Source organism: Poecilia reticulata, chromosome 3, assembly GCF_904066995.2.
Source record: "Poecilia reticulata chromosome 3, P_reticulata-male-v2, whole genome shotgun sequence".
Classification (NCBI taxonomy): domain Eukaryota; kingdom Metazoa; phylum Chordata; class Actinopteri; order Cyprinodontiformes; family Poeciliidae; genus Poecilia; species Poecilia reticulata.
Window position 1 is genome coordinate 8,682,921 of NC_088832.1, and position 27,176 is coordinate 8,710,096.

Genomic DNA, 27,176 nt, shown 5'->3' on the forward strand with positions numbered 1-27,176 from the left:
CCAGTTTGGTGAGCATTTGAAAATGGTTCTTTGACTTTCTTGTTCTTAGCTGACAGTAGTGGCACCGCATGCACTCTACTGCTGATGTAATAGCCCTAATGTCCCTTAAGTGCCTCTATGTTGTACATTTAGAGATCGTACTACTTTGGTGGTTATTTGAGCTCGTGTTGCCTTTCTATAATCTCAAACCAGTCTAACCATTCTCCTCTTATATCAGCAAGACCTTCTTGTCTACATAACTCCCATTTAATGGCTATTTCTTCTTTCTTGGATCATTTCCTGAGAGATGGATATGTACTCTGCAGTAGATCAGTAGTTTCTGAAATACTCCAGACCAATTAATCTGGCACCAAAATCAACACCATGTTCAAAGTCACTTCAATTTCCTTTTCTTCCTCCCTTCTGATGCTCACTGTGAATATCAACAAGTCTCCATCAACAAACGTAGAGGTCTAAATGCTTCGAGTTGCTGCCATGTCATTGACTAAATCACTGTATTTGCAAGCAGTTCGCCTGATAAAGTGGCCGGTGGGCATATGTATCCTGGACATGCCATGCATGGGCATTCGAATAATTTGTTGAAATTTTGGTAACATTTTTACTGTCAGCTTATTTAAAACATACTCTGAGCTCAGTTTTGTTCTGTGTTTAAATGGTAGCTAACTGTTCACTGCCCTTCATTACATCCATATTACACCTCACTACACCTCAATGCAATTGACTTTTTGGTTTTTCTGTATTCACCAAGACATAGTGAGTTATAAGTCATGTAGCGGTCCCTGTAGCTAGCTCCCTCGCTGTTGTCACCATGTTTTATGACTCGGCAAGTTGTCCTAATTACAGCGCTCTTAGGTGAGCTGTGTATTGGTATTCCGAATACAATGGGAGGCAGAAGGAGCGAGGAGTCACCGGCGAGCACCTCCCTCCACTCCCCCTAAAGCAACCCCATCACAATAGAGGCATCCTCCTGAGACACAGGGCTCTAGTAAGTGTGGACTACTATGTGGAGTGCGTAGATGTAGTGACTGTCTGTCTCTCTCTCTGCACTGACAGCTGGATGCAGAGGCCAGTGATCTGCTAAAGGAGCTGCAGAATAAACTCAACACAGTCCTGGATGAGCTCAGCGGGGTGTTTGGCTCCAGGTGGGTACTGGTGTGACTCAAAACTCCACGTGTGCGAGTCTGTAACAAATCCTTTATGGTCGGTCGATGCATCCATATTTTTTGTCCCAATGAAGGGAAATTACGCCATGAGCGTGCTTTTTCATTGTCACTCTCAAAATGTAATTGACTCAAGCTTATGCTTTGTGAGCACAGCAAGTCGCGAAATATTTCAGCGTGAAGAAAGGACGCCTCTTCTCTGAAAACCTCTTTTGTTGAGCTAATGGGAACAGCAGGACTCAGAAAGCACCTACTCAAACATCGACTGCTTCAACGGAGACAAAGATAAAGCTATAAAAAAAATAATAAAAAAAAAACTCTTGTTGTATGCACAGCTTTAAACCTGTAATCGAGGACTGTGTGAAGCAGATGAACCAGGAGCTGGTCCAGATGAAAGGGCCAATTAAAGGGAGCAATCCTGCCATGGATGCAGAAACTGTCTTACGGCCTCTTATGGACCTTCTGGATAAGAAGTGAGTACCTGGTGAAGGCATAATGATAGAAACTGTAGTAGGGGTTTTATTTGTCAACTTGCATGTTCTCTGGCAAATTAATCTAGAGTAGCCAAAGAATGATTTTTTTTTGTCACAATCTTGAGCAAGACGCAGTGAAGGTGGATTTGCTTGTTACTGATAACATACAATGATGATCACCCTGTTTGTCAAACAACCCTGAAGCTGTGGTCTCTGGCTCTAAAATGTTAGCAGAAGGTATCTTAAGTGCTCTATTTTCTTAAGTAGAGCCACCATTAGTGCTCAGATAGATGGAGATTTGGCAAATTTGGAGGCTAAAGACACCCATGTAATTTACATGACATGTCGAAATTGGTTCTCATTGATGTAGACGCGTGACAAAAATTGCGTCATTTTGTTTGCAGAAAAGCACATGCCTGCCAAACTCGACATCAGCCCCGGGTCAAACTGTTTCGAAGGAGCTCTGTGCAAAGTGTTGTGTGATTGGTCAGACAATTGTTGCAAATGTGCTCTGACGGTAAATTTGGTATTTTTTGCTTTAACCAGCCTGCTTCCAGTATCCGGTTTTTGTATCCGCAGGAGACATGGATACTTTTGAGGACTGATACTTTTGATTCTTCACTAAACTTGTATAATAAGACTGGTAAATGGTTAACAACTCCTGGATGGAAATTGTAACATTGTTGTTGACGGGGAACGCTGTTGTCCCACAGCTGGTTGTATAAAAGTTGTCTGCAAAAGTCCCCAACATCCCCAGAGCATGTGACTGCACGTCAGCTGTTCAACTTTGGATGAAATATGTGGGAGCCTTTAGTCAACACCTTAATTTTACTGTTTTGCTTCTCAAACCATTCCTGCTTGGGCAGGTTGCCCTAGTTAACAGAGTCCCAAGCCACATGGTCTGAAACATTGCTTAGGTAATTGGTACATGTCTCAATAACACACACAGCTTCCCAGTCACTGAAAACATCAAAGAACCTTTGCTGGCTTGCTGTCTTCCCCGTCTCCTTCTAACACATTAACATATCGCTCTACCTGTCAGTTGTCATAATGTGATACTTGAGCGATACTTGTGATACTTGTCGATTCGTGCCGTTGGAAAGAGAAAACGTCTCTAAAGAAAGGGAGATATTCTAATGAGGAAGTCTATCAATTCAGCTCTTAGGGCTGTATTTACTCCTAGCGTTTTCTTAAAATGCAATCTTAAAAGAAGAAAAAAAAAGTGCCAAAGCTGAGCTTGAAGAATCATTCTCCTCCATTTATCAAAGCAACATAGAGGCCAATGGGGTATTATGAGAAATCCTCTTAATGATATGGAAATAGAAAATCCTTCCTGCCGATTCTGAGACCCTGCTCGCACAAAGGGGCGAGATTAAAGCCCAAAGCCCCAGCTTTTATTCTCAGTCACAGGTGTTTTCATTTTTTATGAATATTATACATTAAGACATCATTACGGGAAGCCTTCAGCTGTGTTAGATCTGGTTAAGACACGTGCTGAAAGTGTTGACCTGATCCCTTTCTTTCTGTTACTTCCCAGTTTGATGTTGTTCGCCAAGATCTGTGAGAAGACCGTGCTGAAGAGAGTCCTCAAAGAGCTCTGGAAAATAGTTCTGAACACCATCGAGAGAACAATCGTTCTTCCTCCGCTTAGTGACCAGAGTGTGAGTCGATCACCTTTTAAATCTTATTTATCGGCAACACCGCTGGGTTTTAGAAGTTTGACTCACTACCATGTTTGACTTTCACGTTAGCACTGTTGCTAAAATGGTTATATCTGCACGGAGTCCACAATTTTTTCTCCAACTCAGTAAAAATTGCAGCTACAGGTCTTACAATGAGTCGTTCATCAACAGAATTCATATCTGTTTTTATGATAGCGCTCATATAAACACAGCAACCAGACCAAGTTCTGCTACACCACGTGAACACAGACTGTGACGGTAGCTTGAAGCAACATCTTCAGTTAAATTCTAAATAAAATGTGTAATTAGGACTTTTTTTTTTCTTTTTTTTTTAAAGAAGAAGAAATGAATCTTGTTAGAATTTAACCATTATGGAGCATAAGATTTACAAACAGATATGCTTGACTTAAGGCAAAACATTATAATTTTAATGGATAATAACATGACCTAAAATAACTTTATACAGCAATGGAACATTGTGGATTCGCTAACCTGAGATTTTCCTTTCATAGCTAATAATTCCTATTTAAGGATAAAAAAATATCAGTTTATATTCGTGTTTCTGTGATTTCTGGTTCTGATGCTTTTGTGTCGCCTTTGCTTCTTATTTTGCCATTTGAAGTTACTGAATTACCAGCGCTACTTTAAAATTCAAGCATTTCATTCATTGATATAGATTTTGTGTTCCTCTCTTGCCTTTCTTAGTCTGTTCACCAAATCAGTCTCATGTGACTTTATTCTTTCATGTGCTCATAAAAACATGTTTGTGTGTTCAGCAACAAGGAGCTCAGATGATCTTTAGTGCTGCCAAGGACCTGGGACAGCTGTCCAAACTGAAGGTAATCCAGTAATGATCCTGTAACAGATGTTTGAATGTTTCACCATTCAGACAGTTCATAATTCAAAGCTCATGTTTGACCTCGGGTCGAAGCTGCATTTTAACTGCTTATGCACACATTCAACCATCATGTATCATGGACCTGACATGGATGATGTTGCCCGGCAACATCTCAGTTATTATGGATTTGGATTTTACTGTAAAGCAACTGCAGCAAAGATATATATATATATATATATATATATATATATATATATATATATATATATATATATATATATATATATATATATATATATATATATATATATATGTATAGAGAGAGAGAGAGAGAGAGAGAGAGAGAGAGAGAGAGAGAGAGAGAGAGAGATGCAGCTTTAAAAGCATAATTATTAACATTAAAATAGGAAATGAGGAGCAGTTTCTTGAATGCACCAGTCAATTGGCCATAGACGGGTACTGGTCAGTTTTTCCTTCATCTGTTCTGATCAATAATCAGCAGTTCTATATCTGGAAAAATCTGAACTTCTATTTTCCATTTAACAAATGCATTAAAACTGAGAACCCTCATATGTTTCACCCTACAACCAACTAAATGTTTCATCAAGAATAGACACATTGACTCAAATTCGGATAATCTTGTAATTTTTTCTTTGATGAATACCCACTTATGCATCAAGAATATGCATTTTTATCAAATTTTTGTTTCTCTCCAAAAGCAGCATGAAATGGCGTGATGCGTTTAGAGAACCTGGTGGGAGGTCTTAGTTGTGTTCAGTGAATATGAATATGTTTTTTCTCCTTTGTGCCTGCAGATCACCCATCAGTGTAAAGCGTCTGGTTTCAATCTCTAGTTGACAGATTGGTTCATCTCTTGAGATTTGCTGTTTGTAATGCATTGTTTTGTGGAATTAGATCTACTTTTGCACTGATTCCTTGACACCTATTGGAGAATAAAATTGTGTTTTAGCAATGATGCGTTCAAATCATCTCTTATAGTCAATCAAAACTGCAAAGTGAGATTTGTATGCATATAAGCTTGGTTTTACAAGCATATATATATATACTGTATACATATATATATTTTTCTCCTGAGGGGTGAGAGACCAAATCATCGCGCCCTGAATGTGTATCTTTTAAATTGATATTGATTTTTCTCTAACATTCAGTCGGTCTCATGCAAAACTTTATGGACTGTCCGTATTCTTTGGCTAAAAATTTGGCCGAGGACCGTGGCAGCGATTACTTCAGTGCTTCTGTTTCTCTGTCCTCCTATTTCATAAAACATTTATCGCATTCTGGTGGTTGTGCAGCGTAAGGAGTACCGACACCTGGGAAATAAAGTGGTGCCAGAACTTATTTACTGCAGTCAATTCGGAGGTCAGGAAAGCTCCAATTAGAATCGACGAAAACATTTTTCATGATTAAAATAGATTTTTAGCACTCTGATGTAAGATGGCGAGGGGTGACGTTTATCACTCTGCGGCGTAAATGATAGTTATTACCATTACAGGGGTAAGCATCTCGAAGCTGAGAGTGTATGAATGTGATGTTTTCCTCCTCGCTGCTCTGCTCACTTCGGTGTCCCTCCAGGAGCACGTCATCCGAGAGGACACCAGAAGTCTGACGCCTCGCCAATGTGCCGCCATGGACCTTGTGCTTCCCACAATCAAGGTAAGTTTTCTGCTGACTTAAAAGGAAAAAGATGGCACTGAAAGTCTGAAGATGACCTTTAAAAAGCAGCAAAGTAGATGCAAAATAAACAAAAAAGTTTGCAAATGAGTCAATCAGAATTACAGATGCAAGAAGCAGTTAATGTTTATGTAGAGCCTCGGGTCCTATATGAATACATCCATCTAAAGGATGTAATAAAAACCTTCACAGTGACGGATCTCCGCACCTTCTAATAATGGGGAAAAAAAAAAAAAAAAGCAATTGCAACATTGGGTGGAAGGCAGATTGAAGGCTCAGCTCTATAGAGATAAAAAAGAAAGCTGTGGTGAAGTACTCGCTGCATCATAAAAACTAATTGATTTTTACCGTCACCATAGAAACTACCTGCAGGTTTAGATCAGTCACGTCGGTGGGTCTCTTTATTTTTTTTTCTCGCCAAATGAGAACGGTATCTGAGCTCTGGCAAATTAACGAGAACGATCTGATCACATAAATATCTCCAGGGGCTGCATTATGCAATATGACGCTGCACCCAGCACAAAATAGGAAGGATTCAATTCATTGAAAAAAAACACACAAAAAAACTGTTGTAAATATTGACGTTTAGATATGCTGCAAAACCACACAGAATTTTTACGGTATAATGAGACCAACCTTATGAAAAATCAGCAGAAAATATTCGGTTTGGTGGATCAACAACAACCAAAAAATAAATAAAACCATAAACCAAGTCGCTCACACACACTTTCATTCTCTCAGTGATTATGTCACTGGCAATATTTCATCCAGACTGACCTTTAAACCTGAAAAAAAAAAACTAATGGGGGGTAAAATGAATGAATGTACTCATAAAAGGCTCTATATGTGGCCCGTTTAACGACGGCTCAATAATTCCTCCTTCATCCTCCTCTTTGAACTGTGACCTGAGAGTCGTGGAGAAACGCTGACACGACTTTGAACTCCATCACAGCCAAGGCTGGACGTCCGTGTGCGTCTCTTTAACGGCTATTTCAGGTTGACCACAACATTTTTTATTGAGTTTTTTTTTATTTATTTTTTTTTTACTTTTTTAGCCCTTACATGCATTAAAAGGCTGTGTTAACCACTCCATTTTATATCTGTGGGTGTTGATGGAATATAAGCAATTTCATTGGGTTTTAGTGTGTCACTTTGTACTGCCCCAAAGTCACATAGTTGCCAATCAGCAATACCTCAATAGTTTCTTGCCAGTCCTTCTCCATGATGAATGAATAAGTTGTCTTAACATTGGCCACCACATACCACTGGCTTGCATCAAAACTTTACTACTTTTGAAGATATTCCTGCAGCAGTAAATACATGTTTTAGTTCTTTTTATATACATCTTATTAAAAATGTAATCGAAAATCATTTAACCCCTCCTCCGATGATCAATAAAATAAATCTTTCACAGCGATTAAGCCCTTGTGATTATACCTGATCAGCTTTGAGGTCAGGAGGCCTGCTTCCCCTCACCGTGACCTTTAGCTTCCCTCCACAAACTATCACATTCAAGTCAGGACCTCAGCTTGACAGGTCCAAAAAGTGAATCACATCACTTCCTGTCACAAGAAGCAAGTTGCTTTAAAGCTGTAATTTTGGGGACCACATTTGTAGTTTTCAGTAAAAAAAATTTGTGTCTGTGGATGGAGCAACTCACAGAAGTCTGGCATGAAAAGCAAAGAGTGGATGAAAAGGAGAGAAAACAGAGTTGTGGTTTTTTTTTGGTCTGTGTTTTTGCCAGAGGCAGGTTGATATTTTAGGCCAGCGACTTGTCTGCCTTTAAAGCCACAGGCAGAACCATGTCAGTTCCCAGCTGGGAAAAATGACACGTATTCCAATATGTAGCAATGCTTATCTTTAAAATGATTTTTTTTCCCCCCCCTGTGCCAGTGATAAAACAGCAGCTTTTCGTCGTTGGTTAAAACTGCAATAGATTGCAAGGGGGGGAAACTCAGCTCAGAGACGAAGGCACGATTTCTGCAGACAGACGCTGGTTCTCCTTAGGATTTACCTGCGTTGGTGTGGAGACATTCTGAGCAAATCAAGTGAAACTTTATAGCACCACCGAAGAGTAGAAAAGTCAAATTTATATGATGCAAGCAGACAAGCAAGTCGATGAACTCACTGCAGAAAAAAAAATCTTTTGAAATAATCCAACATGCATCAACGTAGGTCCTATTAAAACCTCAGTCATGTTTTCCCTCCACCTCTGACTCGTCTTTGCACATCAGATCATTTTGTAGTTAACATGTTGGTCTTATTTTATGACTCGTGAGGCGTTCATGGGTAAGAACACAGCGCTTCCTACTGTGCTGGAATAATGCGAGCCCTGACAGGACAGCAGGAAAAGAGATAAATTATTTACAGACATCTTGCCTGGGCTGGTGTTGCCATGTGTGATGAAGATGCAGCTCAGATGCTGGTTGCCAGCATCTGAGCTGCCCTGAGCCCTAAGCCTGTGGTAGACGTGGGACTTCAGTGTATGAGAATATAAATTTTGATTTTATTTCATTTCAGTTGAGCTAAAAAAGTGAAACTTGTACACAGCGTACGTTTCTCACGGAGTTTTAAATGTCAAGTTCAATGTTCATTTTAATGATTGTGACTTTCAGCAAAGGAAAAACCCTCAAATTTAAGTTTGTCCGAAAATTTGACAAAAAAACCCATTACAAAATAAAAATGTCAGCCTACAGAAAAGTACATTAATTTTTTGTACACTACAGTCACCCAACACTTGGTTGAAGCTCCTTTGACTTGATTTATGGTCAGCAGTTTGGGGAGGCATGGAGGCAATCAGCTTGTGGCTCTACTGAGGAGTTAGGGAAGCCAAAACTGCAAAAAAACAAACAAAACAAAGCAGAAACAGCAGGATTCTGGTGACACGGACACTGAATTGTCACTGACTGTGCAAACTTCACACTGGACCTTAAATAACTTGGCTTTTTCACTCTTTGTAACTCTGGAAACTTGATTCTCAAGGAAATGGATACATTTACCTTCAACTGAAAACAGAACCAGAGCACCAATCCTCCCTGTTTCTCTCCTAATCCTCTCACCCAGAGGTGACAGGTTTCTTACCCTGTTCAGTGGAGCCTTCACATCAGGAACATGGCGGTCACAGTCTGTGTCCTGGATACGTTTGTGTTTGGTGGTTCTTGAAGAATTGATTCCAGCTGTTATCTCTGTTGCTTGTGCGCCTTTATTTGCCACGCTTTCTTCTTTTACTCGTATTTGTATTAAAGAGACAGTGTTATTTAAAATCAACTTTTTTGAGCTTTACATTAAGTTATATTGTTATTCCCTCATTACAAACATGCCCAAAGTGTCGCCTGGATTATTTTATGCATGTTGGAGAAGTCCTTGAATCTCCAGTGGCAACCATTCAGCTGGATGCAGCTCCTCCTTGGATCTTCTGCCTCACAGAGCAGCCCTGCCCCAAGACTTCCTCACTCGGCTCCTTCAGACTAGCAGTAGCAATTAGCAAAAATCTGGTGCAGCTGCACATCCACTGAGCTCATTGTAGGAGCTACTTCTCAATACAATGCTGGTGAAAACGTTAAAGGGTTAATAGAGGAACAATGTTGTGATGACAAAGTGTTGGAAACAGCAGGACTTTCTTAAAGAGACAGAGACCTAATTTTAAGGTGTTAAGTTGCAATGTCAAATTTCTTTTAAGCCATATTTGATTCATACAGGATTTTTAAGATGACATACAGTTAACATGTGTACTATAAAATGATACTTTGTGGCTGGAAAACCCATAGCACTCCACCTTTAACATGGACATGGCAACACTCTTTCATCTTCATGTTTCTTTAATAGTTGACATTTGACATTAAAGGTTTTTGTTTTTTCTTACAAAGAATTACTTGTTCAAAGCAAAATCACAACACAGAGCGTTCCCACAGATCTGTCTCCCAGTTCGAATGTTCTCTCTCTCCCAAACTTTGTTTCCTAATCAGGTCTGACTTCATCTGTCTGCCCACTTTTCACACGTAGGAGTGGGAGCAGCGTTTCAAAAGAGAGCAAAGCTTTGTTTATCCTCGGCCACCACGCTTATCAGCACCGAAAGCACTTCAGCCATCCAGGCAGCAGCTTCAGATTCAAATACTTAGTAATTAGCTAGCGAAGTAGCTGTTAATGTTTTTGGGGGTTTTGTGTGTGTGTGTGTGTGTGTGTGTGCGTGCGTGTGCGTGTGTGTATGCGTGGGTGTGTGTGTGTGCGTGTGGGTGTGTGTGTGTGTGCTTCTTGAGTTTAAAAATGCACATTGTCCATATAATCCTGTCTTATTTATCGACCATTTGCAACTTGCTGCTGTGCAAAACAGCTGAAGAAGTTTTCTTTTTGAAGTTATTTTTAAAAAATGCTACGTTCCGTTTGAAGAGCCTAGCATAATGGGCGTGTCTCATCTTTTCTTGCAGCAATACTTCCATGCTGGTGGGAATGGACTGAAGAAAACCTTCTTGGAAAAGAGCCCTGACATGAAATCGCTCAAATACGCTCTCAGCCTTTACACTCAACCTACAGATGCCTTGATCAAAAAATATATATGCACCCAAAACTCTCAAGGTAAGGACTCAGACAATGTCTTTTGATAACCCCCCCTCCCGCCAATAGTTAAGTTTGTTTGTATAGCACTTTTCAGGAACAAGTCAGTTGAAAAAAAATTAAAAATTAACATAATACAGAAACCACTTATGAAACAGCAATAAACATTAAATTTTTGTCAAATGCCGTCATCAAAATATTCAAGCAAACATATCAAACATATACTGGTCAATGTTCTAGTTACTATGAGTCAAAGGTCATTCTAAGCAAGTGAGTTTTTAGCCTTGATTTAAATTGGTGTTTCGGTTGTTTTGCAGTTTACTGGAAGTTTGTTCCAGGTTTGTGGTGCATAGAAGCTGAATGCATGTTGCATGCCACCATGCTCCATATTCAGTATATCTGGATTAGTCTGATTACGTTGCGCTTGAGACAATATTTATTGCAATTTAGCTCTAAATCACGTCAAACTTGAGGCCCGTGGGCCAAATCCGGACCGCCGTAGCTGTTTATGTGGCCCTCTAGATTCTAGGCTAAACATTAAGTGTGCTTGAATATCATGTTTTCAGTCAAATCAATGCAGTTTTTAATCTGCTTTCTGCCAAATTATATCAATCTGACCCTCCAGTTTCTTGAGAATTATTTTGGAAATTCACACCATAATCAACAAACACCGACACTTTTGTTTTTTTTGCGCTAATGCATAATTGGGAGTTTATTGCAGATTTTTCTCAAAAATAGTGAAAAACTGTTTTACTTGTACTAAGCCACTGCCTCAGCCTTAAATATCAGATTATAGTCCTTGATCTCTATAAAATGTTCACATTTATTGTCATAAATATTCGCAAATATTTCCAAATTAGTACCGCAAACGCTTTGATTTTTACTGCAAAAAAAATCACAAAATATTCAATATTATTTAATTTTAAGGATTTGCTGATATTTTTACAGTTTTATGAACGTGTTTTTTCTTTTCAATACATTCTGGCCCTACCGGCCCTTTAAGAGCATTCATGATCTCGATTTGGGCCAAAACGAAAATGAGTTTGACACCCCTGCTCTAAATAAACTAAACTGAATGAAAGTTTTGGAACACTGTGTTTAAAAACAGTGCTTAGATTCAGGCTATATATATAATAAATAAATAAATAAATAAATAAATAAATAAATAAATAAATAACGAGTTGGAAGTAGCAGAATGAATGTGAAAACAGAAGACAGATTGTGATGTGTAGATGATACTTTCATTTGGCGCCTGATAGTAAATATCCATATATAGCGTGCGAAGTGGCTCAGTGAGAGAATATTTAGTGGTCGCTGTTATTCACCGTGTCTCTCTAACGTCTGCCTGAGAACGGCACCATTTTTCCTGCATTTGTTTTTAGTTAAACCTCCGCTGTTTGAAATTGATTGCTGCAAGTCCAGTCGATCCCATCGGTCTCAGCTGTAGTTACATCGTACTGTTCGTATCATCGTTAGGCATTTGTTTTCATCCCTTCCCGTCTTCGCATCATCCATCTATTCCACTGTGAAAAGAGTCATTTGAGCTCCGTTAGTCTCAGATATTTAATTCCATTCTCTTTTCCATGTTTTTTTAATATTGATATTCGAAGCGCCGCTTTTTGACAAATGCGTTAATGTAAATCTTAAAATCCCCTGTGCTTCGGTTTTCTCCTTCTCATCATTGACCTCATTTATTGTTGTCTCATTTTTTCTGCCTTTACATGGCTCGCCCCCCCCCCCCCCTCCTCCCTCTCCTCCCTTAACCCCCCTGCTATAACTCTGCATAACAAGGCCGAAATCCCCTCAGGTGTCCAAATAGCCCCACGAGGGACTTGCGGCCCAGTGGGGCATAAAAGCTCATAGCTCATGCTTGCCTCAGTGTGCTTAGCCTTGCAGAATGCTCTACAGGCAGGCGGCAAGGAAGCAGAAAGGCTGTGGGAGGAGGCTTGTCTGGCAGCCAGCAGGCCAACCAGCCACACTGCTTTCCCCTGACTGGCAGATGGGGCCGGGTTTGCGCGGCTTTTCCGCCGAGTGCTATTTTGAGATGGCTCCGTGTTTCTCCTCCCCCTCCACACCCTCCCCTGCCTCACCCGTCTCTCATCCCATTTCGACCCTGTCACAGATTTCTCGCCGCGCTGTCACTCTTTATCTGCGGCGGTCCAGTAAAGATGTCCGCAGGTAGTGAGGTGTGCTCGACGGGGCTTTACGGCAGCAGCGGCGGGTTTTGCGTCGCCGTTTTCGTTAATCAGCCGCCCCTGTGCTCCGAGGGCGACAGCAGATTGTTTCTGGTTTGGTTCCGTCAAAGTTGCTCTCACGGTGTCGCGGCATCCGTGAATTAGGACGTCATGAAAAGATCATCTCGTTCAGAAATTCGTTTTTGAAATGAAGCACCTCATATTGAGTGCTTAATACAGGCTGAGATTTTTGTTTCAACATTTTATGTTTTCTAAGAAACTGAACTGAACTAAACAATTTGTATACATTTGTAATGAATCCATAGTCATAAGTTTAATATGTTTTTAATTGAATTAATGAAACGAAATCATCAGTGAAACTGCAAATTTATTGAGATTAAGTTTAACAACCACTTATAAATACTTTAATTTGCAGTCATCTCGCTTGAATGGTCTACAGCTAAAAGTCCAAACATTAACAACTGTGAATATGGAGAGGGAATAATATTAGTGCAAAAAATGCAGATCTAATCAAAATCTCATCTTTACTTATGTTTTTTTTTCTTTATTACCACTTTTTCTCAGTTCAACTCCCGACTCTGCTCACTGTTGTATCGTAACTACCTTCGCTTTTTTTTTTTTTCCATCTTCCATGTGCGACATTAATCCCACTCTATTTCTACTCCATCTGCTTATTTATTAAATGATCTATTATTTTGTCAAAGAACACATAGAACCTTTTAACCAAAATGTGTAGTTACAGGAGTTTTTTGTTGTGTTTTTTCTAACCGATCTCGGTGAAAACAATAAGACAGCTGAAATGGGTGGAGCTCCCACAAATCACACAGAAATTCTTTGTAATCATCCGTCCCTCTTTGATCAAACTGTAACTAAGGCGTGACCGGATGCTGCCGGAATAGATGTTTCCTCCTTGAGGTTGGAGCTTAGGTTCTTTCTCGACTGGTTGGTTTCACTTCCTGGTTCATCACCTTCATGCTGTTGTAAAAAATAAATTGGTAACATTTTATTTGTAAGGGTGTGCACAAGACTTGCATGACACTGTCATAAACGTGACATAACATCAATCATGAACATGAAGGAGTCTTCATAAATGTTTACGACTGTTTTCATAAAGTCATCTGGTAAAAAAATGACACTTTCAACGTGAAGTTACATTAAAACTTGCATCAAAGTCCATTAAAATGGTCAAGTTTGCATTAGAAGTGTCATTATTTAGCGAATGACTCTTCATGACGACATTCGTAAACATTAATGAAAACTCCTTCATCTTCATGACGGGTGTTAAGTCATGTTTATGGCATAACTCATTTACTAAAATTGTACCTGTTGAACTTTTTCACGTTTTTTTTCCACATCACAGTATTAAACATTACATCTAAACTTTTCCGTTGTAGTTGTTAGGCTAATGTTGTTCTGCCTCTTTACCAACACTGGTTTTCTTCTCGGCTGCTCTGTTTGTAGCGGCAGCCATTTTGTCATCAAATGACCTGCAGAAGAAAATATTCCTAAAGCATGATGCTGCCACCACTAGAAACTTGATTTGTGTTTTGTATGTTAAGGTAATAAAAAGGTTTGTTTTAATTGGTGCTTATGATTTGTATTTTTTTTTTTTTTTACAGATTATCTGCATAAAAGTCTCAAAACAGAGCGACACTAACAGCAGAAAAAAAAATCTAACTTTTTCTGTCAGTAGGCCTCAAATAACAAAGTACGGTTAGTTTGATTTTTCTACATTTATTTTGTACAACTTGCTTTGTACTTTGAACAGTTTGTGCTTTCTTCCTTATAAAACTTTAAATGATGTTTATATTTTTGTTTCACTACAGCTTAAAACAAACCAAAAAAAAAGAACGATTAATTTTCTCCTTTCCCAAAGAAAAATGTATTTTTTTCTGGTTCCATAAAGTGTTTTTAGGAGTGTTTTAGAGCTAAATAAAAGTAACTGTCCCTTATAATTGAGTGGATGGCAACGCTGCGGTAGATTTGCAGAAGTGAGATAATCTCTCCGTTTCTGTGTGATTGATTAAGCAGTGGTAAAATGAGGAGATAAAAGCTGGCTCTGCATTGAATTTCTTCCAAACTTTATTCCTTCTTTATCAAGACTAAAATACAAACAGCCCAGTTCTGTTTACTGATAGTGGGACTTGTGGGCCCCATAGGTTTCTCCACACAAGTTATCAGGGGTAAAACGAGGCTGAATGCAAATAAATCCCACCGTTATCAGAATAATTTTGAAAAACAATGATTTTGCTTCCTTTTCAAAATTACATTCTACTTTGTATTTATCTGTTGCATAAACTCGCTATAAAATACATTGAAATGTGCCGTTGAAATGTGAGAAAATCTGAAAGCCGCTCAAAAGACAACAATGTTTTTATGCAGCACCGTACAGTAAAGATCATTTATATTCCTTTTCATCTCCACTGTGATCATTTCTTGACGTGGGATATTATATTTATGTAGTTTACCTCGTGTTTTCCATCTGCTGCTCCATTCCTTTTCACAACAGACACATTACGGTTCAGTCCTGTTTTCATTTTTTTCTCTGTTTTTGTTTTGCCTGAAGTCAATGCCTGGCAGCGTTTGCTTTTCTTTTGCGATTGGTTTATAATCTAGTCTATCCTTCACGTTATAATCTTTCTGCTTCGACATGGAGAGGTGTTTATACACAGCTCTCCTCGGGAGGTATTTCTGGATATCTCATCTTTATACATTTATAAAAAAAAAAATGTTGGAAAAAGAAAAAAGCTTCACCCACAGGTTTGGATTGTTTGCTGGCATCTCCTCTCCGTCTTTCTGCTCTTCCTGGCATCCTCTCCGCCTCTCTTCCCCGCCGTTCCGCTCCGGTTTTCTTCATGCCTCCCTCCAATGTTCCCGTTGCTGTTTTTGGTGTGTCTCCAGGTCAGTCATCCAACGGATCCGTGGGGGAGGTGTCAATGCAAGTGACTCTCGTCTCTCACCCTGGCACAGGAGAACACAAAATCAGCGTTAAGGGTAAGCTTCCTCCTACGCTCGGGGCCCGCCGAATCACAAGTGTTTCTCTGCAGATTCAGAGAACGCCGTCCCGCTCCTAACGGGAGCGTCTCTGCTGGAAACTGTCCCTGCAGACAGAAACCGAAGGTGAAAAACACTTCAGGTTGAAGTAATCGCGCTGAAGACCATAACTGTTTCAGACACGGGCCTGGTAGCTTGCATTAAACTCAACCTTATTTATAAGAGTGTGTGTTTTGTCACAGAGCTAGCACAGCAGTATTTATTTTGAAACATTTGAACAGCTGTTGGGTTTAGTGCAATTAAGTGGCGATGACTCCAATCATGACATGATGGCTTCTTCTGCCGTGCCGGTGTCTCACCAGTTTAACAATTTGATATTCTGACGGCTCTTGTTGGAATATAGTAACAAATGTTTACGCGCTCAACCAAGATGATGAATAGGTAAACAATTTACTTGTTAGTTTTTTGCGTATGGATGTTCGATTTTATCTCCAACTGAGCTTCATTTACTGCAGTTACTTTCAAATCCGAAAGGTTCTTTAAGACAGATTCTAAAATGTGGGCGTTAATAAATATTTCTTTATATTTTTAATGTTTTATTCCTATTATGTGAATTTCAGTGTTTGCTCATAAAGGCGGGACGTGTTTGATGTGAGATTATTAATGTAATCTCACAGTAGCATTACCGCGTTAACATACTTGCACGGTATACTAAGTAAAAAAAAATAAAATTTGCTGTTTTAGCAGCTGCTAGTTATTATTTATTGAGTTTCTAGTTAACATTTCATGGCTGTGTGCTTTATATGGTGTCTATTTGTGTTTGGTTAAGATTAAACCAAACTTCAGTTTATCAACTTGTCTTTGCAATGTATCGTAACTCTATATTAATGAAATCACTATTCCAGAGATGCAACAATCAGAATTTTGTGGGCAATTTTACATCTCCAGATTTTGTACATCTTTGACCTACATACTCTGATCTTAGCTGGCACTATATTATTATGTTGTACGAAAATATGAAAGCATAATTCCTGCAAAAAAAGAAATGTTAGCTTTCCTGATGTGAACTGTCATAATTTGTTTTACACCACATCAGAAGAAGAGGCGACATCGAGCAGCTGTTCTATTATTTTTAAAACAAGACAAAATGATTACATTTTTAGCTAATCCCTAAAGATGGGATTTCCTGAACATCTTTGAAGTGTGTGTGTGTTGATTTAGATGTATTGAATTGTGCATACACAGCTAGGTTAATGTATTCACAGTGTCCTGCTGCACCAATAATAACATTGTTTTTCTCCATGTTGTGTATTGTTTGGTTCATAATGAAGGATTAACTCTCCATGTGAGCAGTAATTTCAATACTTTCGAGGTCCCCCAAATTGAATTAATCAGACAATAAGTTATTCCATCACTTTCACTTTCCTAACTTGAGTTGAAACATAAATGCTAAGCACCGGTGCAAATGTGTGGTTAACTAAACCAGCAGCTCTTTATATTAGTCTGCATCAAAAGAACCATGCTGCTCTGACCAAACAGTTCCAATTTACATATAGGAGTCAATGGTTTTTATTTATTTTTCTGCTATTTTACTGTTTAGCGATACAAGAACAGAAATATATATATATTTTTAAATCTGTCATGTACGACAAGAAAAAGAGTGGAAAACTCAAACAGGTAAAACAGAACATGTTTGCTAGGCTATTGTTGGCTTAAAGCCTCGCTTTCTCTTACCACCTGAATAAACTGTAACAATGATTTGACATGTCTTAGAAAGTACTTTTTAAACAGCAGCTTACATCTCCATTGTTCTTCTGTCTCCATCTTAAAACCACTTCAATAATACTGGAAAAAAAAAATCCAACTTTGACTCTTCTTTGCTCCCACTCTAGGACGGTACATTCAGTTATTGGAAAAATATCAGATTTTTAAATTCACCGCTCTGTTTTTTTTTTGTTTTTGTTTTTGTTTTGGTGATTCTGCAATTATTTCTTCTTCATTTCAGTGGTTGGAATAAACAACCTCATGTGGCAGACCAACGCCATGTTCCGGCCGTTCGTGGAGGTCAACGCCATTGGTCCACACCTCGCTGACAAGAAGCGCAAATTTAGCACCAAGACCAAGAACAACAACTGGTCGCCAAAGTACAATGAAACATTCCAGTAGTGAGTATCACACTCTGTTTGATAAAGCCTTGTAAGGGTTTGTCCTTTGTTACTGTTTTTTGTCTAAATATGATGCAGCTGTAAGTCAAACAATCGGAGTTCTTTGAACTGTTTCCACCTGTCCCTTTATTACCTCACTGGGAGGATCTAAAGTAAGGTTTAACGAGGATCCTAATTATAAGTCCCTAATGTATTTCTGCGTTAAACAACAGCAACAACATTTAAGGACCCTCTATTTGAAGAGGACTGCAGTCTTCAAATACAGCCTGCAAAGCAGAAAGTCGAGCCAGCCGACGTAATACCACGATTCAAAAAGCCAGAATTTACTGCATGTCACTAACTTGTAAAAAAAACAAAAACAACAACCACATCTCACTGTGATATTGTTGACGACGTTTAAACTTTTTTTTACACTAGACGTCTTCAGCACATCCCAAAAATCCTCAAATTACCTGTAAGTTTGGAGACTAAAAAGGCTAATCTGCACCCAGTAATGCCATGTTGAAATATGGCTGTGCCATTGGAGATGAATAGCCTTCGCATTCAGTAAGCTTATGTAGTTTACTGACCTTATTTTCTGGGGTGCAAATGTTTCCAAAGCTTGACCCGACCAACTGAAGCAGCCTGGTTCTAAACGACTCTGGGCCTTGGAGGTCCAACATCCCGGGGTAGTCCAGTTGCTCCGATGCATCAAAAGGACCTCGGATCTGGGAAGACAACAATTAAGCCTTGAGCTCAATTGTATGTGATTTTCTTCAATTGTATATGGTTTATGCTGCTAGCATGAAATAGATTAGCTCACCATTTTTCTGATAAAATGCAAACACTCTTGGCTTTTTTTCATCCACGATGTGAGCGATCTAGAAGACTTGGCTGCCAAATGTTTGGTCTAAGTGGAGACGTTCAGTGGCTGAACATGACTCCAGTGTCTCATCATTGTCATGCATATAACAGGGAACCTTTTCACAGGGAAAATGTCATCCAGTCATGATTGCTTACTGACAGATTAAATCCAACTGGGAACGGAGACCAATGCCAGCGTCCCAAAAAAAGAAAAAGATAAAACATGTTTTTGCTTTGCTTTGATGTGAGCACTCTGATGCAGATTTCAGAGCAGATTGGTATTAATTACTTCCAACGTAAATATGAATAAAGAAACTTTGATGTTGCCCATAAGGTTTTACAGCCCATTAGGAGTTGTTCAGGCATATTGGTATTTACTTCATCATAAGCACCAATGTGCATAAAAGTGAAGACTTTAATATCTCCGTATGATTGGATTGCATTAATAGAGCACAAAACATCAGAAATGGATAGTATCTGCTTTTTATTGCCAGCCAATGTGTTTTATATTAAAAGAAGCCATATTACATTCAGTCTTACAAGTCAGATTGGTGTGAACAATTTGACTTCCTTACATTAATTTCAAATTCCTAGGAACATTTTGTTTCATTATTCCAGCTTTATTACGGGAAATTTTGGATCTACATTGACCGATTCGGAAGTGTCAATGAATGAGGTTTTTTTTGTCTCTTTGTTTGAGTTTCTTGTATTAATTCATAAAATAAAAAATTAAATTTCTGCTATAGCACTGCTTTAAAACAGCCATCAAAATGCCGATGTTTGGAAAATTTGGTGTTTGTTGAATGTGTGTATCAGCTACGAAAACTTTGAGGGCCGTCTGCAGTTACATGCAACTCAAATCAATCTGCTACAAATAAGATCACAAAATGTGTTATTTTGTTATCCTTAATTTATTTACTTATTTATTCTTTTTACTCCAGCATGTTTTTTGTTGATTATATTGTTTATAATAATAATAATAATAATAATAATAATAATGCCAATCAGAACGTCACTGTAAAGATTAAAAGGAGAAATAAAGTTTCCTAACCCACATCCGTTAAATTTCTCCACTTTTGTTGTGACACCACTGGCATTGATCACACTCTGTGTTTTGTTTTTATATTAAATGTATTCATTTCAATGTTTACCTCCTTTATTTTATTTATTTTTTGTCGTTTTATTATCTAATTTGTTATTTATTTTGTTATTAATACCTCTGTTTGCTATTCAATTTTTTTTTTGTATCCAGTAATTGTGAATTAATTAAAAAATAAACGCTTCTACTTTCATTTTGATCTTTAAAATACCAACTTTTCCATGCAGCTTTACATTTTGGTTCATCTGATGAGGTCATTTTTAAATATGAAATGATTCATGTTTTGACTCGAGTCGTCTTTTTACCAAATACTTCATTACTTTTAAATGAGTAATTTCTTTGGACAGCTTGTTTTGACTTTTTGATAGTCTTGATTTTGATAAATGAAATTTGTATACTGTCTTAAAACTCAATAAGGGAAAAAAGCCGTGCAAAAGACAATGACGTACTAATCCGGTCAGTTACTTTATCCCAGTAATCTTTCTCAAATTTCTGCTCCCGTTTAGAAGCAACGTTTTTTTCTTCTTTTATTTTTTTTTTATTTCTACTTGAGTAAAAATATGTTGAAGTAGTGCTGCGCTTCATTTTTGGGCTCTTTACCCTACACTGTGATCCGCTCATCTCTTTCAGTATTCTGAGTAACGAACACGGTCCGGAGGTCTACGAGCTCCACGTCTCGGTGAAGGATTACTGCTTTGCCCGCGAGGACCGCATCATCGGCATGACGGTCATCCCGCTCCGGGAGCTGGCGGAAAAGGGCAGCTGCTCGGCCTGCTACCCGCTGGTAAAGAGCATCACCATGGACGAAACGGGCCTCACCATCATGAGGATACTCTCTCAAAGGACCAACGACGAGGTGGCCAAAGAGTTTGTGCGTCTCAAGACGGACACCCGATCAGCGGAGGAAGTGTCATAGTCCGGAGTAAATTAGGCAAAAACAAAACAAAACAAAAAAAATGCAGTATTAAGAGTCGTGTCGTCTTCAGATCGGATAGATGCGGGGTGGGGAATAGAGAGAGCGTGGTCGCGCGGCCGTTGTTTGCAATAGATGCCGGACGCGGCATCAGAACGAGTTCGTCCAAAGAGAAGGGAAGCGGGTTCACAAAGTGGCAAAGCAGCGAGAGCGAGAGTCGTGTTTGTTTGTTTTCTGTGCATGTGCGTAAAAACATCTGTTGGAATGTTCATTTTAAAACTAAAAGTATGTACAAGTGTTTACTTACCGTATGCTCACTATTAAGTACTATATTCTACGAGTTATTGTAATGAGACATGGATACCTTTTGTACAACATTTAGTCTTTTTGAGCAGAGATTTGTTCCAATAAAGTGCCAAACCAGTGAAAAAAAAACAAAACAAAACAAAAACAACAAAATTAACATATATGAATTATGGTGAAGTTAGTATGTTTGAAATTTGCTCGGTTATTTTGTCCGGTGTAAGTATTTTTTGACCGTGTGGCGTTTTGATTGTTGCAGACGTCTTGATTTCGCACCCTCGGCTTTAATTAATTTATTTTATTTTATTGTTTTTTTTTTGGCTTCCCGTTCTTCCACTCTGCACTGTTGTGTGCATGTCTTCTTAATCCTGTCTTTCCCATGATTCCACAGTGACCGCCGAGCAGGGTCCTGTCCCTCGCCTTTCAGAACTGTTTGTATTTTACGTCGACCTGAAGTCTGATTGTGTTTTTTGTTTTTTAAATGGCGATGACTGCTATGTAAACCCTCGTAGATGTTTGTAATTTTATAACCGTGACAACGTTGGCGAGAGCCTCCAGTGCTAACTGTCTTAGCATAAAAGAGTGGAATTTTTATTTTTTTTTTAGCGTTTTGTTTTGTGTTTTTCAGGTTGTTTTTTCGCTTCCGGCCTTCCTGAACAACCACTGTGAACATGAGCTTTGGAAGGCAAGCTTAACACGACATTGCTTACACTTTATTGTTTCGTGTTTTTTTTTTGTTTTTTTCCAACAACTTTGTTCCTGATAAACTGCCAAAGTTATATTTAATATTTGTACCAGAGCAATTCATTACATGTATGAAGGCATATATGTAACATGTGATCTATTACTTTTTTTGTTTGTTTTTTTTCCCAAGGCTTGATATTTGATTGTTGATAGGGTGGTACTAAGATATATTTTTTTTTATTTCCTGTGAAGCTGTTTAAAACTATAAAGGTTGCACATGTTATTTTACACATTGGTTACTTCGACTTTAATCATTGGAATTATTTTTCTTCATAAAGGAAAGAGTCTAACATTTGGTAAATATGCAACATTCCTATGTATTGCACTGATGGCAAATTGTATGTCATGTAAATATATTTAGTGAGATATTGTAAAAAAAAAAACAAACAAAAAAAACAAAAAGGAAAAAAGTCTACTTTTCTTCTATGTGCATAAAGTTTGTGCAAAAGTGTTATAACATTCGGGTCATTTTGAATAGTGTTCCAATCTTTGAGCCAAAAGTATACAAATGATGAATATTTGGTAAATGGGGCCAGTGCCCCATAAAACCAGTCAGATCTCAGTTCTGAGGTGTAATCCCTTGTTTTTAATTGAATTGTTTTTCCTCGAAAAAATTACATCTGCACTACAGTGCCTTGCAAAACCACTTGAACTTTTTCACATTTTGTCAAGTTACATTCACAGACTTCGATAAACAGTAGGAGTGTAATGGTACACACACACACACACACACACACACACAAAAATCACACTTCGGTACATGTTCAGGTTTTAAAGTCATGGTTTTGTCAATTTAGGGTATACGCTGGTAGCAAAAAATATAAGTAGGAATACTAATAATACTACTTATAGAAATATAAAGTTACTGCTGATTTTTTTTTCAATCAGCAGTTAACAAAGAATATTTTTTAATTTCTGAAATAATTTTTCAGTGAATCAAGTAGCTTATGCAGGCAAAGTCATTGCCTGGCTATATAAATAATAGTATAATATAACCAGTTGAAAATGGTCAGTGTTAATGTTTAATAGCCTTTGAGTAAAACTGTGACCATATTGGAGAATAAAACATGGTTCAATCACTTCAGAGTTGTTTTGATATATTGATAAGTGACCCAGTGACATGTAATACATGTTTTATTAGTAAACGAAGCTGCCAGTGGAACTGGAACCTTTTTCATCAACATTAAGAAATTATTCACCTAAAACAATCTTTCATCTTGCTGAAAAGTTACATGTAAGTTAATTTTGTCTTATTTCAAGTGTACTAAGATATTTTCACTTGAAATTAGACCAAAATACTTGGTAAGATTTTGTGTTTTTCCTGTCTAAGGAAAAAAATAAACATTTTCAAATGCAAGAGACCATTAAGCTCCAGACATAAATTCAATAGAGAGTAAGACCTTCTAATTTGACTGAGCTTCAGTTATTTCAAAACCAAACAAACAAGCAAATGGGTAAAAATTTCCATCCATATATCCCAAACTATAGACGCATACCTTGTAGTGTACATGCAGTTGTAATTGCCAGTAAAATATGCTGGTAGTCTTCACTCAAGGCGGCTGAATACATACGAGAGTCGCACTTTAGATTCTTATTTGTAAGATAAGTTTAAGACACATAATCTTTTCCTTCCACTTCTCAATGATGCGATACTCAATGATGTCTCAACAAAATTCAACTTTGACGTTTTCACAGGACCAATGTGAGAAAGTTGAAGGCGCATAATTGCTTTTTTTCAAGCCACTGTATACATCAAGTCATAATGTTGCTCCGTACAGCCTGGCACTCCTCCTTTTGGCTATATAATCTCCTTCATTTCCTTTTATTGCTTACAATAGCTCTAAAATACGCCAGCACAGATTTGTAATAGTTCATGCGAGGCTTAAATTGCTGTTTAATGTTTGCTCCTCAGAGTACCGCAGCAGAGCTTCATGTTTTCACCTCTCCAGCAGCAGCGAATGAAGCACTGCCAAGGAGTTTGATTGAAGCGGTTACAAGCGCGATACGGCAAAGTATCGGCGCTCCACTTTTAAGCGCTGGAAATGTTGTCTCAGACGAAGCAGAAAACAAACAAAAGACTTCCAAAAGCTCACGCAAGAGGTTGTTGTTGATTTTTTTTTTTAAACCCTTTCAGCTGTTTTCTAGCTTTGGATTTATCTGTCAAAAGGATGGATGAAGTGGTAGGTGTTTTATGTGGACAATATGGCTCACAGCCCAGGTTGGCCAAGGGTTGGGGGGCGGACTGAGCGCTAGGGAGTTTTTCTTTGAAAATGCTAACTCTCAGTTGCACTCTAAACATGTTTTCTATTGCTTTTCAGATGGGGGATGTGGCGTCGCACGCTATTTGTGCAAATGTCTCTCACCATGAGTCGCTGATCTGATTTGCAGCATCTGATGCAGCACTTCAGTGGAGGATAATTTCTTTTTTTTTTTTTTTATTGCTTATTTGTGGAAAATAGTGAACAGTCTAATCTGAACTCTCCCCGTTTATTTGGTATTGTGACCGAGTCCGATTCTTATTGGGTTGCGGGAGAAAGCAGCTCGCTCTCCATAGATGTTGGTGTTTTTTGGGGTTTTTTTGTGGCTCAGTTCTTGGAAAACGCCTGCAAAATATATCTGTCTTTAAAAGTGAGGCAGCTTTTCATGTCACACTGATACCGCTTTTTTTTCTTTGTGTCACTGAAACCTCAAATTGTCGCAGGTGTCTGAAAACGTGATGGGAGCATTCCTGCAGGGAGAGGGCATAGCTGCCTGAAAGGTAGCAGAAATCTCACTTAAGAACAGATCTCACAATGAAAGTTGGATTGTAGCTGCAGGAAGACAACAGTGCAGAGTGATGAGTGAGAGTTAAAAAGTGGAGTTAGAGAACCGAAAGAATAGTTAAAATAAGAATACTCTAGACAAGTTCAGTTTGAAAACCAGAGGGAGTCATTTTTACTAACCGATGTCGTTTTGTGGAAATGCCAAGGCTGTACTTTTCTTTTTGTTGTTGTCTTTCTTCCTTTCTCTTCCTTTTTTTTGAAATCATGCCGCGTGAGATGAATGTTTCCTTGTTCCGTCATGCTCTACTTACTTTCAGCATTTCCATCCTCACCCTCGCGAAGAAATGAACATCTGTGGGCGGAGATAATCTCACCATAATTTGTCACCTTTTTTTTTTTTACTTTTTTCTTCTTTTTTAAAAAAACAAGCACCATCTGCGGCACTGGGTTTCTGCACTTGACACAACACGATACTTTAGGGAATTTGTGTGTCAATCAAATGAAGGGCTGTCCGTCAAACGTTGGCAGTTTTCACCACAGGCTGTCTAATAGTTTAAAGCTCCTGCAACCAATGCGCAAGACAGTCAGATAAAGTAAGTCCAACTGACAGCGAAACTTCCCCCTTTCCTTTTTAGTCTGACTTCAGGTCTAGGAAGGAGTGTGGTTCAAACAAAAGTTGATTTTTTATGAATGGAAAAGAAAAAGAAAACACAAGATCTGGGACAAAGTTAATGATGGGAAGTTAAGATTTGATTAACGAATTAATGACGCTGTCGAATCCATCATTCCATCATTCGCTGGTAGTGGCGTAGTTAAACGCAGCACAATTTTATGTTATTTTATCTTATGAGACACACATTTAATTCCAATCAATATTTCTGCATACGTTGGCCCAAAGTGGGCCTGCTAGGATAAGTGGGCATGGACAACGGATGTATAGAACGCCTTATTATAATAAAATATCATGAAATACTAATAACTTTAATAATTGTAATAAATATTAACAGAGAAAAACAATGCAAAAAACAGACAGCAACAGTTGTTTTTGTCTTCTGTATTTTAGATTCAAGCGAGATCTGGGACAAAATTGAGATGGAAAGTCAGGTTTCCGTTGCTTCTTCCTCGTCGGCCATGTTTATTGACGCTGGTCTGACGTTTGATTTTGAGAGGTTTCCCCCGGATTTCTCGTCCCGACGCCTGAATGCCTGTGAGTGAAAACTGTCCGTGTGGCTGTACAACACACACTGTAGGACCAAACCCGTTTATATCTGCGTCTATTTTCTTTGACAATCAAACGATACTTTTAAAATCTTGCTGGGTGAAGCGGGCATAGGGAGGCATACCTGTCAAGTTTTGGACTTTAGAATACGGGAAATGTCGCCGTCAGAACCAGGAGAGGGACTCGGAGACTGACTACTAACCTAAGAGAGGATATACCGTAAGAGCGGGGAGGGAGAAAGACTAACGTGAGAGTGGGGGGGATATTTTATATTTACGGGAAAATAATAATATGGTAGCACGACAGGAAAGGGAGATTAAAAAAAACAACAAAAAAACCCGGTAGTTTCCCGGCCAAAACGTGAGACTTGGCAGGTATGTACGGAGCCTGAGCTAACTTTGATTTTACAGTCCCACCTCCTCCTGAGCAAACACGCCATGATAGTAGAAAATATTGTGTGTATTTAAACAAGAAGACTACAATGATGAAGAGGTACATTCACATGTAGTTGATCGTATTGTATTGTGCCAACTGGAAAGTGAATGACCTCAGGAAACCCAGCGAGTTACATTAAGTGGTAGAATTTGCAGCCATGCAAAAATGTAGTGACTATAAAATTGAACCAGTAATTCAACGCCTCTTTTTAAAAAACACATTTGCACCAGAAGATTTTATTAAAAGCGTTTTCTTCATCCTCTGTCCTCCCAAAAGATATACAAAGCTCCCTCACACGTCGTTTTCTCTTCTTGCCATTCAACAAAGAGACAGGTTGGAGGGAAAAGAGAATCATGTTGTCTCTGAAACCAAATATACAACAGAAAGCAAACATTCCCCTCTCACCTTTGTCTTTCCAGAAGGCAGATGACATGAAAACACTCACCTGACTCATTCCCCCAGTAAGGCTGCCAAGATGCAAAATTGCACTGACCCACACAACCTTGACCTCTCATTTGCATTCTGTCAGCTCTGCTGGGAATTTATTTGTTTTTTGGGTCATTATCTGCAGCATGATGCAGAGGACAAGCTGAGAGTGGGGAAAACAAACAAACAAATATATATCAATCTTTCAGGATCTGTTCATTTCGGTTTGGTTTTAAGATCAAATCCCTTAAAACGAAGCCTGACGTTCCAGGAGCCATTTAAGTGAGGAGAGACAAAAACAGCAGCAACAAGAGAAGGCATTATCCAGAAGAAAGGCGGGTTGGTGTGTGTGTGCGTGCGTGTGTGTGTGAGGGGGGGGCACAGGAACATGTCCATCTGTGTGATAATGTGACGCTGCCAGCTGTTATGTATGAGGAACAGCTTGACAGCCATGAAGCCTCCAACCTGGACTTTTCTGTGTCCTTCAAAGCAGAGAAGTGGTTGTTCGTCAGAGGAAGATTGATGGAGCTCTCCTTGGAGAAGGATTATTCTCTTCTAGCATGGATTTTGTTTCAAACCAGATAGAAAGTCCGAATTGGAAGGTCTTTTACCTTTTGGGCACAGACAGACTCGGGTGACTCATGTAGGTTTATTGGAAATAACTTCATATGACGTTTTGCAA

The 27,176-nt window shown here is 38.7% G+C and overlaps 1 protein-coding gene across 2 annotated transcripts in view; it reads left to right on the forward strand.

Annotated features, from left to right (window-relative positions):
- The window catches only part of unc13c (unc-13 homolog C (C. elegans)), a 168,491-nt gene extending 145,760 nt beyond the window's left edge, over positions 1 to 22,731 (forward strand). For both annotated transcript variants that reach the window (XM_008404760.3, XM_081605012.1), the window contains 9 exons: positions 1,054 to 1,142; positions 1,496 to 1,633; positions 3,171 to 3,294; positions 4,092 to 4,154; positions 5,747 to 5,827; positions 10,270 to 10,417; positions 15,493 to 15,585; positions 17,591 to 17,750; positions 20,323 to 22,731. In XM_008404760.3, the coding sequence (XP_008402982.2) occupies positions 1,054 to 1,142; positions 1,496 to 1,633; positions 3,171 to 3,294; positions 4,092 to 4,154; positions 5,747 to 5,827; positions 10,270 to 10,417; positions 15,493 to 15,585; positions 17,591 to 17,750; positions 20,323 to 20,608 (1,182 nt within the window). In that variant the 3' untranslated portion in view covers positions 20,609 to 22,731. The remainder of the gene's footprint in view (positions 1 to 1,053; positions 1,143 to 1,495; positions 1,634 to 3,170; positions 3,295 to 4,091; positions 4,155 to 5,746; positions 5,828 to 10,269; positions 10,418 to 15,492; positions 15,586 to 17,590; positions 17,751 to 20,322) is intronic.
- The last annotated feature ends 4,445 nt before the right edge of the window (positions 22,732 to 27,176 follow it).